Raw genomic sequence first — 15,472 nt, 5'->3', positions numbered from 1 at the left:
AAATAAATCTTAAAAAAAGAGAAAAAAAAGTTTTAAAAAATGAAAACTAATAAAATTAAAAAAAATTTACATTTTTTTTCGTACTGTCACCAGTCAGTGTCCCTGATCACCGCCATGCCAGTTATATGACGATGCTGTACTGCACTGGTGACAGTATGTAAAAATTAAAAAAAAAAATAGTGAAAATAAATTTTTCATTTTTTGAAAAATTATGACAAAAAAAATTACAACTTCAAAAAACTCGCCATGCCTCTTATGAAGTACGTCGGACTGTCTACTTTGCAAAAAGGGGTCATTTGGGGGGTATCTGTACTGTTCTGACATTCTTGGACCTCAAGAAATTAGATTGGCTGTCAGTACTTCAGGATTGATCAATTTTCAGATCTATACCATAGTTTGTGAACTCTATAACTTTCCTACAAACTAAAAAATACATCCTAATTTGGGTTATTTTCACCAAAGAAATGTAGCAGAATACATCTTGGCCTAAATTTATGAAGAACAATTATTTATTTGCAAACTTTTATAACAGAAACCCAGTGTTGATTAAATACCACTAAAAGAAATCTCTAGTTGTGTGAAGAAAATGATAAAATTTTAGTTTGGGTACAGTGTTGTATGACCGCGCAATTGTCATTCAAAGTGTGAGAGCGCTGAAACCTGAAAAATGGCCTGGGCAGGAAGGAGGTAAAAGTGCCCGGTATGGAAGCGGTTAACTACTTCAAGTCCGGACACTTTCACCCCCTTCCTGTCCAGGCCAATTTTCAGCTTTCAGCACTCTCACACTCTGAATGACAATTGTGCGGTCACGCAACACTGTACCCATATGATTTTTTTTGCATTTTTTTGGAGACCGATAAAACTTTATTTTGGTGGTAATTATTCACCACTGGGATTATTTTTTTGCTATATAAATGAAAAATTCCAAAAATTTTGAAAAAAAAAGTTTTTCTTATAAAATTTTGCAAACAAATAATCTTTCTTCATAAATCCTGGCCAAAATGTATTCACCTATCATTTTAGTAAAAAAAAAAAAAAAAAAGTAACCCAAATTAGTTTATAACCAAAATTTTAATTTTTCAAATTTTTCTTTTACATTTTTATTTTATTTTTTTATATTAGAGCAAATATAAACGTGTTCTAGGTAAGTGTGACTATGTATGGCAATTTATTTTTTTTTTTATTCAAATATTTATTAAATTTTTATATTTATAATTAAACATAAAAAGAAAAAAAAAGAGGCATATACAAGAAGAACACACTACATTTCATCCACAATCTCATATAATATTCTTACTCTTATTCTCTTTCTATTACCTCCTTTTTCTTCTTTTCCCTTCCCTCTACCTTTATGCCCTACCACATCCCACCCCCCTCCCACTTTGCATTTTTCTCTTACTTCCTTCTATATGAAATTAAGAATCTTCTCCTAACATTACTTCAGATATATTCCTTTGGTGTACGAAATCTTCCCATTTCTCCCATCTCCTGTTATATATCTCTATCTTATCTTCCTGGATATAATATAGTTTCTCTATCCTACTAATCTGATTTACTCTCTCTACCCAATCCTTCTCTTTCGGAACCTCCAAGCTATGCCAGAACTTAGGTATCAAACCCTTCGCTGCATTTACAAAGTACCATATACCCGAATTTTTATATTTATTCACTGGTAAGTCTGTTTTATGTAATAGACACACTTGTGGGTCTAATCCAATCTTTATTCCTGAGATTTTCTCAATTAAGTTTACTGTTGTCTTCCAAAAATTTTGTATCTTTGGGCATTCCCACCAAATGTGAAACCATGTACCCATCTCTCCACAACCACGCCAACACTCTTGTGTTCTCTCTATACCCATTTTGTACTCCATAGTTGGTGTGATGTGCCATCTTACTAAACTCTTATAATTTACCTCCACCTCTCTCATGCTAATATTCTCGTGTGTGAGTCTATATATCTTCCTCTGTTTATCTTCATCTATCTCCACTTCCAAATCTCTTTCCCATTTTACTATATAACTTGGTTTAAATTCCGTGGCTAATTCGGTGAGAATTTTATAAATTTTTGCCGTGGCCCGTTTTCCATCTCCTCGTGATTCCAACAACCTCTCGAACAAATTCCACTCCCCTCTCCCTCTTATGGGTTTCGGAAGACCCTCAACAAAGTGATTTAATTGGTGATATTTCCATTCATCAATCTTAGTAAAAAGTTCCCTTCCACCTTTTTTTAAATCTTTCAATGTTTTCAACTTCTTTCCGTCCATAATATCCCTTAGTTGAATGTCTTCCTTTTTGATCCATTTTCCCATACTCCCCTCAATACCTGGTGGAAAATACTCCATATTCCTTAGTGGCATTAATTGTGAATTAAAATCCCAGTGCATATACTTGTGTAAATTATCCCAAACCTTCAAAACATTCAATGTGAACACACTCGTGGTTTTCTCTAAACCTCTATATTGTGCTGGTGCCCATATGTTTCTACTCAGATCAACTCCGCTCAGATCATTCTCTATCTTCACCCATCTTTTCTCCCTTTTATTGTGTGTCCAATCATAAATTCTTGTTAAAATTACAGCATTATAGTATCTCTTAAAGTCCGGCACTCCCAGTCCCCCTCTCTCTTTTCGTCTACTTATCAAGTCATACGATAATCTAGATTTTTTATTTTTCCATATAAATTTTGTTATCATCTTTTTAATTTCTTTAAAAAAAGCTTCTGGGAGTTTTATTGGGATCATTTGATATTTATACAAAACTTTGGGTACAATTATCATTTTTATCAGATTTATTCGTCCTAACCAGGAAGGGATTCCTCCTCCCAATTTCTTCAATTCCTCCTTAATCTCGTTTAAAAGGGAAATATAATTTAATTTATACAATTTTGAATATGAAGCAGTAAGATTAACTCCTAAGTATTTTATCTCTCTATCTCTCCATGTAAAAGGGAATTCTTTTTTTATCTTTTCTTTCTCACTATTCGGTAGATTTATATTCAAGATCTCGGTTTTTGTCGGGTTGATTTTTAGATTTGATATTTCTCCATATTCTTTTAAGCTTTTTATTAAGTTCGGGAGTGTTATCCTAGGATTGCCCACATAAAACAACAGATCGTCCGCAAAGGCTGCCACCTTATGTTCCGTTTCCCCTATTTGTATTCCCTTTATATCTACGTTCTTCCTAATTGTTTCTAGTAGGGGTTCCAATGTTAACACATACAATAAAGGGGACAGTGGGCATCCCTGTCTAGTCCCATTTGACATCCTTATAGGTGTAGATTTTTCACCATTAACCAAAATAACCGCGGATGGCATTTTATACAATTTTCCTATCCATTCCCTCATTCTACTACCTACTCCCATGGTCTCTAGGGTGTCCATCATAAAGCTCCAGTTTACTCTATCAAAAGCTTTTTCAGCATCGATCGAGAGAATCACTGCCGGGGTTTTCCCTTTCTTAGCTTTCTGGATCAATAACAGGGTTCTAATTCCGTTATCTCTACCTTCCCTCCCTGATACAAAGCCAACCTGATCTCCCTGGATCCATTCTGGCATTAAGTTTTTGATCCTATTTGCTAAAACCTTCGCGTATAATTTTGTATCTACATTTAGGAGTGCGATTGGTCTATAACTTGAACATTGAGTAGGATCCTTCCCTTCCTTATGTATAAGTGTTATATGGGCTTGTAGGGATTCCTGTCTAATCTCCATTTCTCCCCCCAAGGCATTCATATATTCCTTCAACTTTGGTATTAATACTTCACTATATTTTTTATAATACCTCACGGTGTATCCGTCTGGGCCAGGACTTTTCCCCACTTTAGTGTCTTTTAGTGCTATTTTTATTTCCTCCTGTGTGATTTCTAATTCCAGGGATTTCAATAGGTCTTCATCTATTTTTGGTAGTCCTGCATTTTTTAAATATGCCTTTCTTTTTTCTCTGTTCTCATTTTCCCTATTATTTACTAAGTTTTGAGACTTAATATTATACAGCTTATTGTAATACTCCTTGAATATCTTCCCAATTTCTTTAGTAGAGTGAGCCATTTCTCCCTTGGGGTTTCTTATTTTTTCTATGTAATTTCTATTTTTCTTTTTTCTCAGGGCCTTCATTAAATATTTTCCTGGACGATCTACCCATCTATACCTCTCCACTAGAACTTTATTAAGTACTCTCCTCCTCTCTTCTTCCATTAATGTCTCCAGTTCTTTCTTCTTTCCTATTATCTTTTGTCCTATCTCACATGTTATTGTATTTTTATGGATTTGTTCTAGGTCAGTTATATCTTTTAAGAGCTCAGTCATTTTCTTACTCCTTTCCCTTTTTTTTTTTTGCCCCTAACGCAATCAATATACCTCTAATATATACCTTATGGGACTCCCAGACAGTGGCCATTGACACGTCTCCTGTTTCGTTCTCTTGAAAATATCTTTCCATTTCCCGTCTGATCTGCTGGTCAGTCTCTTGATCTAATAGAAGGGCCTCGTTTAATCTCCATCCCACCCCCCTTGTCAGTTGTTTCCCCCATCTCAACTTCATTATAACTGGGGCATGGTCTGAGAGGGTCATTGTTTCTATTTCTACTTTAGCCACCCTTTCAATAAGTTGATGTTCTACCATTATATAGTCCAGTCTTGAATAAATCTCGTGTGCATTAGAGAAGAAAGTATAGTCTTTTTCCTTTCCATGCATTATCCTCCATATATCTACTAGTTGACCCTCATATATCTCCTTCTTCAAGATCCTCATAGACCTACCTCCCTCCCGTTGCACACGAGATGTTGTATCCATCTGTGGATCTAGACATAAATTCAAGTCTCCCGCCACTATCAGCCTTCCTTTTTTAAAGTCCCTCAGTTTTCTTAATATCCCTTTCAGGTATACCTCTGGTCTCTTATTTGGGCAATAAATATTTGCTATTGTACAGTCCATTTCCTGTAATCTACCTTTTAAAAATAAGAATCTCCCCTCAGGGTCTGTCTCTCTTTCCTCCACCTCCCACCTTATATTTTTAGCGAACCCAATTGCCACCCCTTTGGCTCTCTTAATTGGGGAGTCTGCATAGAACCATGTTGGATAATTTCTAGTATTTAATTTGATGTTTGACTTAATCTCAAGATGCGTCTCCTGTAAAAAAACTACTGAGGCTTCTCTATGTTGTAATTCCTTAAATAGCTTAAATCTCTTCCCAGGACTATTCAACCCTTTTACGTTATATGTTATAAATTTTATATCTTCCATGATTCTTGAATACATCTCATCCCTATGCAAAGTATTTTTAAAACCTTCCCCCTATACCATCCTCCCACCCCCATTCCCCCCCCCCTCCCACATCTACTCCCCCTCCATCTCCCCCCTCCCCCATTGGGCCTATTTTTATTCCATCTAATCCTTTTGTGAGCCAAATGCCACATTTGGATCCTGACCCTGAGGTGGAACTCTAACCTTGTACGGTTCACCTACTCCCCATTTCCCCCGATGTTCCCCTATCTATTTATTCTCTATTTCTTCTTCTAACTTGCTGCCATTCCTCTTTTCCCTCAGCATATTTCTCTCCCTCTTCTTCTTCCTCCCAACCTGGAATTTCTATTCTTTGAATATTAAGTTTATCAAAAAAGTCTCTTAATTCCTCTGGAAATCTCAGATATGCAGTGACTCCATTCTTCCATCCGATTAGACACATCGAGCTATTCCATCTATATTGTATATTTTGTTTTTTCATCTGTTCTATTAGTGGTCTCAATGATCTTTTTCTCAATAATGTCTCAGGTGTCAAGTCTGCAAAAATTTGCAAGTTTTTTCCTTCATATTCAATACTAGCTCTTCCTTTTATCTTCTTCCATACTTCTTCTCTCTCTCCATTTTTATTAAATTGTACCACTACATCTCTCGGTCTCTCTTCCATCCGATCTCGTTGGAACCTTCCTAACCTGTATATATTGTCCAATATAAATGACTCAGTTCTAGGTCTACCCATGATGGATTTAAAAATTTTTTGTATTGTCTCTCTTAGATCTTCTTCTTGTGTAAGCTCCGGGATTCCCTTTATCCTGAGGTTATTTTTCCTGTACATGTTACCTTGTATCTCCAACTTATATCCCAACTTTTTCTGTTCTTGCCTAATCTCCATTATTTGATTTCTCAGTTCAGGAATAGCTTGAGCGTGTTTTTTAATTTTTTCTTCTGTTTCTTCTACTCTGGACAAAAGATGTCCCAAGTCTTTCCGAATTATTCCCATCTCTTGTTTAATTGATTTTTCCAAATTTCCAAACATTTCTGCCATCTCCTTTTTATTTGGGATTTGTAGTTCTCCTTCCTTTACTCTTAGCTCTATTCCTTCTATTATTTGTTGGCTATTATTATCCATTTCCCCAGGCGATCTGGTACTCTTATCCATACTGTTTTCCATTATACTTTTTTCTGCTATCTCCTGAGTTCTTTCTGGGGTCACATTGCCTTGAGACGTAAATTTTCTGATTGTTCCAGATTGGGAGTGTTTGGGACCACTCCCTTTGCTATTTTTACTCTTCATCTTTTCTATATATGTCCAGACCCTTTTCTTTAAGGCTTTAGGGTATATGCTATAATGGGTCTTTTTAGAGAGGTTCTAATTTCATCGATTTCCTTGATATTTCCCCCTCTCTCTTTTTTTTTTTCTTTTTTCCCCCAGTCTATAATTACTTCTGCTGCTTTAATAAACTGTCCATAACACGGATTTGATATACAGTCCATCCACTCTCACTCACCCACATTCCAGCTGCCTTTCCAGGGAAGTTGTCCTTTAAGGTCTCTGTCCTCTGCTCTGGCTCTGCTCCTCTTCCCCTCGATTGAAGGAGGGGGGGGGGGGGGTCTCTCCGGGTCTCCTTTTTCCTCCTTCTACCTCTCTCACAGGTATCCGGAAGACAGGGTCTCCTTTCTCCCACGCTGATGTCTCTCTAACTCCACCGGAGAGCAGCCAAATCTCTCCTCTTCTCCTTTCACCGGGACGCTGAGCCGGTATCACGTGTCCTGTCAGTGAGGAAGCCGGCTTCTCCCCCTGTGTCGGAGAACCGGCCGGCTTCTCTGTCTCCCAGAGCTCCCTTTCGGGAGATCACGTGACTGTCGCGCGTCACCTGGATTCCCAGCAGTCTCGGGCGGGAGGTATCGTCCGTCCCTCAGTCGTGGATTCCTGCAGCTCTGTCCTCGAAGTTCTCTTCGGGGGGCCCCTCTCGCCCGTGAGTTTTTGCCCGGGCACCTTCGCAGCTTTACTCGGGGAACATTTGGGGAGGGAGAGTGGCTATCCTGTGGAGAACGTTCACATCGCGCTCTCACCTGCCGCCATAGTTAGGCTCCTCCTCTACCACTCATGAATTCTGATCAGGAAGCAAGAAAACTCATGTATGGCAATTTATGGCTGATATTTTCCAATACTTGAATTAGCCTGTTCATGACTGGTTCTCTTTACAGCTAAATTTCAGGCAGATATAAAAGACACAACTTATTACAGCTCTGTAATTATGAAAGCACAAGTTCCCTTTTTCAGAAAAAATGAAAAGGTGAATTAACATCCCACACCCTCCCCACCAACTGGTCCCTGCTGCACTTACCTCTGTGGGTGATGAGCTGTCAGTGCCTACGCAGCCAGTGCAGTGGTTCAGGGATTTGAAATCCCCACTCTTTCCTTTCATGGGGCTTCCGGGACAAAACAGAGCGATTCTTATTCATCTGTGACGGCACGTAACTGCAACGACTATTTGGAAGCTCTCTGGTTCGTCCTGGAAGTCCCATAGAAAGGAGAGGAAGAAGAGTCGGGATTTCAAATCTCCGGACAGCTGCACTGGCAGCTCATCACCCACAGAGGTAAGTACAGCGGGCAAAAGAAGGGTGGGGAGGGTGTAAGTTGTTACTTCACCTTTACATTATTGACTTTGTAAAAGCCCCTTGCAGTCCCTGTACAGCAGAGCTCAGACAGAAAGAGGGAGAAGGAGCCAACCAGTTCATGTGTTGACAAGAAGCATGATGGAAACAGGAATTGAGCAGAGTGCAAGAAAGACGAGCTGATCACTGTGCTGCTTCTCCTTTCACTGACCAGTCACAAATTGGGGGTGGGTCTATGACAGCCTGAGCTCCAAGGAAGCTGGACATCAACCTGAAGACTGAGGACATCTAGTGGACGAAAAGAAGTATTGCAGGGAAATCTCCAGAATCAAGGCGAGTTATGCAACAAAGCTGCATTTTATGTTTTCATTGACTTTTTCTGCTTTAATGTCAGATCTTAATATTTTGAACAAGGAAGTGTCATCACTGCCTGTGGCAACCCATATCGGAAACAGCTGAAGGATATCTGCATAGTATCCTACAGGAATTGATTTTGGGAAGAGTGGATTATAGTATGTATTGAAGACAACAATCTCCCTTAATGCAGCCTAGCGTGAACAAGGTCAATATGGAAATATTGACTTTTCATACGAGCTGCAAGCTGTTGAGCACATCAAAAGGCTTCCTTTGTGAACATAACCTGAAAGGGCCTACAGACAAAATATTCTGGGTTTTAGAAGGGAGACTCACATAGCCCCAGTCACATAATAACTGGCCGCCTTTCATGCCACCTGTTTGTCAGATGTCCGCCAGCAGATAAAAATATTCACTTTTCAAATGACATCAGAGTGTGATCAGCATGCTGTGAAGAGTTTTTCTATGTACAAAGAACACGAAACTCAACAGGACACACCAACTGAAGTAGCCAAGCCTGAAATTACCAAATAGAAAGGTGAGGGAAACTGATTTCCTCATCACATTAATACAGGCCTTACATGACAGCCTCTGTAATACTGAGCCAATTGAAGTACCTAAAAAGCAGATGGGGTTTACGCTTTAATTGCTTTAATTAAATTTGGCTTCTAGTCGATAACTTTCTTTTATGTTTTGCAATGTGGTCATTCCATAACGTAATAGATTTATGAGAAAAACTGTACATACTGCTATATGCATAATAATATATATATATTTCTATATATATATTAGGATAAAGGTACCCTTGCGGAAAATAAAGTTCTCAGGTTTTTAGAAATGAATATATATATATATATATATATATATATATATATATATATATATATATATATATATATACACAGTTGCAAGAAAAAGTATGTGAACCCCTTGGGATTACGTGGAGTTTTGCATGAATTGGGCATAATATGTGCTCTGAACGTCATCTAAGTCACAACAATAGAAGAACACAGTCTGTTGAACATAATACTACACAAACATTAGATGTTGCCATGGTTTAATTGCACATAACATGTAAACATTCACAGTGCAGGGAGGAAAAAGTATGTGAGGCCCTAGCTTAATGACTTCTCCCAGAGCTAATTGGAGTCAGGAGTGAGCCAACCTTGACTCCAATCAGTGTGATGATATTGGATGTGTTGCTGACAGCTGTACTGCCCTTAAAAAACACACACCTGTTTTGGGTTTACTGGTTTCAAGAAGCACTGTCTGATGTAAACCATGCCTCGCAGAAAAGAGCTCTCAGAAGACCTACGATCAAGAAATGTTGACTTGCATGAAGCTGGAAAGGGTTACAAAAGTATCTCCAAAAGCCTTGATGTTCATGTGTCCACGGTAAGACAGACTGTCTACAAATGGAGAAAGTTTAGCACTGTTGCTACTCTCCCTAGGCATGGTCATCCTGTAAAATGACTGCAAGAGCACAGCGCAGAATGCTGCATGAGGTAAAGAAGAATCCCAGAGTGTCAGCTAAAGACCTACAGAAATTACTGGCACATGCTAACATTTTTGTTGACACATCTACAATAAGAAAACATTAAACAAGAATGGAGTACATGGGAGGACACCACGGAGGAAGCCATTGCTGTCCAAAAAGATTATTGCAGCACGTTTGAAGTTTGCAAAAGAGCACCTGGATGTTCCACAGCACTACTGGCAAAATATACTGTGGACAGATGAAACCAAGATTGAGTTGTTTGGGAAGAACACACAACACTATGTGTGGAAAAAAAAAAGGCACAGCACACCAACATCAAAACCTCATCCCCACTGTAAAACATGGCGGAGGGAGCATCATGGTTTGGGGCTGCTTTGCTGCCTCAGGGCCTGGACGGATTGTTGTCATTGATGGGAAAATGAATTCCAGAGTTTATTAAGACATTTTGCAGGAAAATGTACGACCATCTGACCGCCAACTGAAGCTCCGCAGAGGATGGGTGATGCAACAGGACAATGACCCAAAGCATGCAAGTAATTCAACAAAACAATGGCTGCAACAGCACAGAATACACCTTCTGGAGTGGCCCAGTCAGAGTCCTGACCTCAACCCGATTGAAATGCTGTGGCATGACCTTAAGAGAGCGATTCACACCAGACATCCCAAGAATATTGCTACACTGAAACAGTTTTGTGAAGAGGAGTGGTCCAAACTGACTCCAGATCGTTGTGCAGGTCTGATCTGCAACTACAGGAAATGTTTGGTTGAGGTTATTGCTGCCAAAGAAGGGTTAATCAGTTATTAAGTCCAAAGGTTCACATACTTTTTCCTCCCTGCAATGTGAATGTTTACATGTTATGTGCAATTAAACCATGGCAACATCTAATGTTTGTGTAGTATTATGTTCAGCAGACTGTGTTCTTCTATTGTTGTGACTTAGATGACGTTCAGAGCACATTTTATGCCCAATTCATGCAAAACTCCACGTAATCCCAAGGGGTTCACATACTTTTTCTTGAAACTGTGTGTGTATATATATATATATATATATATATATATATATACATACATACACACATATACACACATATACACACACATACACGCACACACACACAGTTGTGTTCAAAATAATAGCAGTGTGTTGCAAAAAGTGCATAAAGCTCAAAATCCTTCTAATAGCTTTTATTTCCATACACACAAATGCATTGGGAACACGACACATTCTATTCCAAATCAAAAAATGAAGAAAAATGATATCAAATTTGTGTTGTTCCTCTAAAAAAATTGAAGAAAAGTGAATATTAGACTGTTCAAAAAAAATCGCAGTGTTTGTATTCTTCTTTACAAACTCAAACATTCACTATATAAACTGAAAAATGTTTGAAGATTTTGCTTTCCTTTGAATCACTTAATGAATATTTCGTTGTATAAGCACTGTTTCTGAGAACTGCTGTACATCTGTGTTGCATGGAGTCACCCAACTTCTGGCCCCTGTGATCAGGTATTCCAGCCGAGGATGATTGGACTACATTCCACAGTTCTTCTCTATTTCTTGGTTTTGCCTCAGAAACTGCATTTTTGATGTCACCCCACAAGTATTCTATCGGATTAAGATCCGGGGATTGGGCTGGCCACTCCATAACGTCAATCTTGTTGGTCTGGAACCAAGATGTTGCACGTTTACTGGTGTGTTTGGGGTCGTTGTCTTGTTGGAACACCCATTTCAAGGGCATTTCCTCTTCAGCATAAGGCAGAATGACCTCTTCAAGTATTCTGATGTATTCAAACTGATCCATGATCCCTGGTATGCGATAAATAGGCCCAACACCGTAGTATGAGAAACATCCCCATATCATGATGCTTGCACCACCATGCTTCACTGTCTTCACAGTGTACTGTGGCTTGAATTCAGTGTTTGGGGGTCGTCTGACAAACTGTCTCCGGCCACTAGACCCAAAAAGAACAATCTTACTTTCATCAGTCCACAAAATGTTGCGCCATTTCTCTTTAGGCCAGTCAATGTGCTCTTTGGCAAATTGTAACCTCTTCAGCACGTCTTTTTTTCAACAGTGGGACTTTGCGGGGGCTTCTTGCAGATAGCTTGGCTTCACATAGGCGTCTTCTAATTGTAACAGTACTCACAGGGAACTTTACACCTTCTTTCATCTTCCTGGAGCTGATTGTTGGCTGAGTCCGTGCCATTTTGGCTATTCTATCCATTCCAATGGTAGTTTTTCACTTTCTTCCACGTCTTTCAGGTTTCGGTTGCCATTTTAAAGCATTTTCGATCATATTAGCTGAGCAGCCTATCATTTTCTGCACTTCTTTATATGTTTTCCCCTCTCCAATCAACTTTTTAATCAAGGTACGCTGTTGTTCTGAACAATGTCTGGAACGACCTATTTTCCTCAGAATTTCAGAGAGAAATGCACTGTAACCAGCATGTACAACATTTGCTGCCTTCCTTCCTTAAATAAGGGCAATAATTGCCACCTGTTTTTCAAAGAATGAATGACCTCACTAATAGAACTCCACACTGCTATTATTTTGAACATGCCCCTTTCAATTAGTGATTCAATTACACAGAATCAGCAGCATGCATGTCATGACTGTTGGGTCTGTTGGGTTTCTGTTACTCTACTACACCTGCTAGTAAATTATTTGCCATGTAGAAATATCATTTCTACCAAAAACAGTGATTGATCAGGTTAGTGATGTCTGACTGCTATTATTTTGAACACAACTGTATATACAGTCAGGTCCATAAATATTGGGACATCGACACAATTCTAACATTTTTGGCTCTATACACCACCACAATGGATTTGAAATGAAACGAACAAGATGTGCTTTAACTGCAGACTGTCAGATTTAATTTGAGGGTATTTACATCCAAATCAGGTAAACGGTGTAGGAATTACAACAGTTTGCATATAGATCTGACCTCGGCTTGGCTAATAGATGTTCTCACCTGCTCTCCTGATCTGACCTCGGCTTGGCTAATAGATGTTCTCACCTGCTCTCCTGATCTGACCTCGGCTTGGCTAATAGATGTTCTCACCTGCTCTCCTGATCTGACCTCAGCTTGGCTAATAGATGTTCTCGCTTGATCTCCTGATCTGACCTCGGCTTGGCTAATAGATATTTTCACTCGCTCTCTTGTGTATGACCCCAGTTATCCTATTGACTACGTCTGCTCCAATCTCCACTTGGCACCTGACCTTGGCTTTGAACTAACTACTTTGTGGTCCTCTGCTACCCTGAAGGCCTGCATACCTCTCAAGGGCGCCACCTGTCTGCAGACACCGCTCCAGTGCATCAGCTGTGCTCCTGGGTGTAGCTCTGACAAGCACTCCTACAGGCGACCACTTTGGGCCTGACTCCTTCAGTCCCATATACAGGAGAGTCTGGAACTCAGCCGCAAAGGAAGCCCTCTCTCTATTGGCCTCTGTCAGTACAAGTATCACGTGCCTGGTGTAACTCTGTTAGAATACAATGTTAATATTTAATTGTACAACTACAACAGTATCAATTTTCCGTAGTGATATATTCTTCAACCTGTAGATGGCAGTGTTTATAGGTTTGTAGCTGCATCAATGGTCAAACTCTATGTCTTTTCTCTATAATAAAAGTTCCTGTTTCCTGTTAGCAGAGAAGCAGCTGGTAAACACATGTGAACTGTGCACTGTCTGTTCTGTAGAGCTATACACAGAATCTCTAATACACTCCAATTATGTTTCTGCCACAGTTCTAGCATTGAGGTTATTTACAGTTAATTTGCAATTGTGCATTTTTATTTTCACACTACCATTAACAAAATAAATAAAAATGAAAAAATTAATTACTATTAATAGTTACAAAAAAGGCAAGAAAATAATAGCTAAAGTGAGAAAAGGGGTGGAGGGGGGGGGGAGGAGATATTATTCAGGGGTGATTACAGTTAATGAAGGGTAAATAAGGTGTTAAAAAGTAAAAATGTTGTTAAAACATTGCTTTTTTTACTTGTAAGGTTGCTTTAACAAACATGATATGCATATCAAAGTCCACTCCTTTGTACGCAAGCAGTTAAAGAGACAATGCTTTTGTTTTCCTTTATCTGTGTATGTATGTGGTCAACTTAAACTGGCTGTAAACCTCAGAAATGAAATATGAACAAAGCATATTCATCTATAATGTGTACTTGTCTCAATCCAGAGCAAGTGTCATTTCTGTCTGCTGCCCCATTCCTTTGCCATCTGCATGAGTCACTTCCGACAAGTTTTCCTGACAAAAGAAAAAAAGGTTACAGGGGAGGGAGCTCCAGCACACAGTCTTTGACTGACAACCTCAGTTCTGTTCCTGTGTGCTGTGTGAAGGGGGGGGTGTCTCTTCCCTCCAATCAGCTCTCACTGAGATCTGCAGAGTGTAACTTCAACTCCCCACCCCCTTCTTTCTTAATGCTCAGACAAGCTGTATAAATTCTGGACTTTGAACAGCTGTAAAGGAGAGAGGTCCTGCAGATAAACAGGTACAACATCTGCAGGAGGATTTATTTAATCTCTGTGTATCACCTGAAGTTCTCTCAGCTCTGAAAAGCAGGGAGCAGGGATCTGAAATTACACTCTCAAGAACTCAGTGAGGAGAGCTCTGAGCCGATTGGAGGGAAGAGACACAACCCCCTCCATACAGGAACAGAGATGAGGCTGTCAAACTGCTAGAGGTCCTTCACCTGTCATCACCTTTTTTTTTTGTCAGGAAAACTTGTCAGAAGTGATTCATACTGACAGCAGAGGAAGGAAGCAGTGGACAGAAATGATACTTAGTGCTCTGTATTGAGACAAGTACACACTATAGAGGGATATGCTTTGTTCATATTTCGTGTCTGAGGTTTACAACCACTTTAAAATCTCTTCTTTTATAGGGTGCTGCTGTTTTTACTCTTTTTTATTGTAGTGCCAGGGACATCTTTAAAGACGTATGCAGAAGATGTGTATTGATAGAGAAAGACAGAAGCATGTTCACAGTAGAGAAGACTAAAAGGATTATTTTCACTACTCACCTTGTGGTTCACTTGGTGTCTCATCGTGATGGAAATCCTCACAGCTGTCAGTTTTCCTGCGGACATATCAGGCAATGTAAGATTCTTTACAAAAACAGAGTGTTGTGCGTCTTACTGCGGAATCTACAGACTTAGATCTATATGTCAGTGACATTTGCTGCACATAAATATATAACCTCAGTATATGGAGTCTGTTTTATGGGAAGCAATTGCCACAGAAACATCTGCATTCAAACAAAATACAATAGAATGATGATGTCGTCAGCACATACGGAGTCCATTCATAAAACTGGTTTTATCTTGTTCTGGTTCTCTTGATTGATATCTCACCTGATCTATCTCATATCACCTACATTAACAAACAAACACGCAGAACTTAGTTTTTTAGGCTGTTGTGTATGTAGGGGTAGTTTACAATTTCTAGTGTTATTATAGTCTTTATTTTATCAACCCTTAAAAAAAAAATTTCACAAAGATTTGTCAAGTGGGCTTTCACAAACACCAGCTTCAGGGTGCGGATATATGGAGCTTCAACCAGCCAGATCAGACAACTGTCATTTATTATCCATAGGTGCCCATAGCCATGAGATGATTATCTACCACTGCAGACAATATCACTTTATTTAGGTGTTGAGCATTGCAGGGGTATTTTAACACTGCTAGGGCTACTATGGTGCTTTCTTTTACCAGCCCTTATGAAAAAAAAAAATTATTTCACAAAG

The 15,472-nt window shown here is 39.1% G+C and overlaps 1 protein-coding gene across 1 annotated transcript in view; it reads right to left on the bottom strand.

Annotated features, from left to right (window-relative positions):
* TEDC2 (tubulin epsilon and delta complex 2) overlaps positions 1–15,472 on the bottom strand; it is a 90,748-nt gene that overhangs the window by 56,208 nt on the left and 19,068 nt on the right. The window contains exon 4 of the mRNA XM_089683077.1: positions 14,751–14,806. Coding sequence (XP_089539203.1) covers positions 14,751–14,806 — 56 coding nt within the window. The remainder of the gene's footprint in view (positions 1–14,750; positions 14,807–15,472) is intronic.

The sequence above is a fragment of the Staurois parvus genome, unplaced genomic scaffold (genome assembly GCF_062004578.1).
Source record: "Staurois parvus isolate SC_StPar_1 unplaced genomic scaffold, SC_StPar_1.0 ptg000018l, whole genome shotgun sequence".
NCBI classification, from domain to species: domain Eukaryota; kingdom Metazoa; phylum Chordata; class Amphibia; order Anura; family Ranidae; genus Staurois; species Staurois parvus.
Note: the sequence above shows the minus strand (reverse complement) of the source record. Positions and strands in the feature narration are given on the sequence as shown.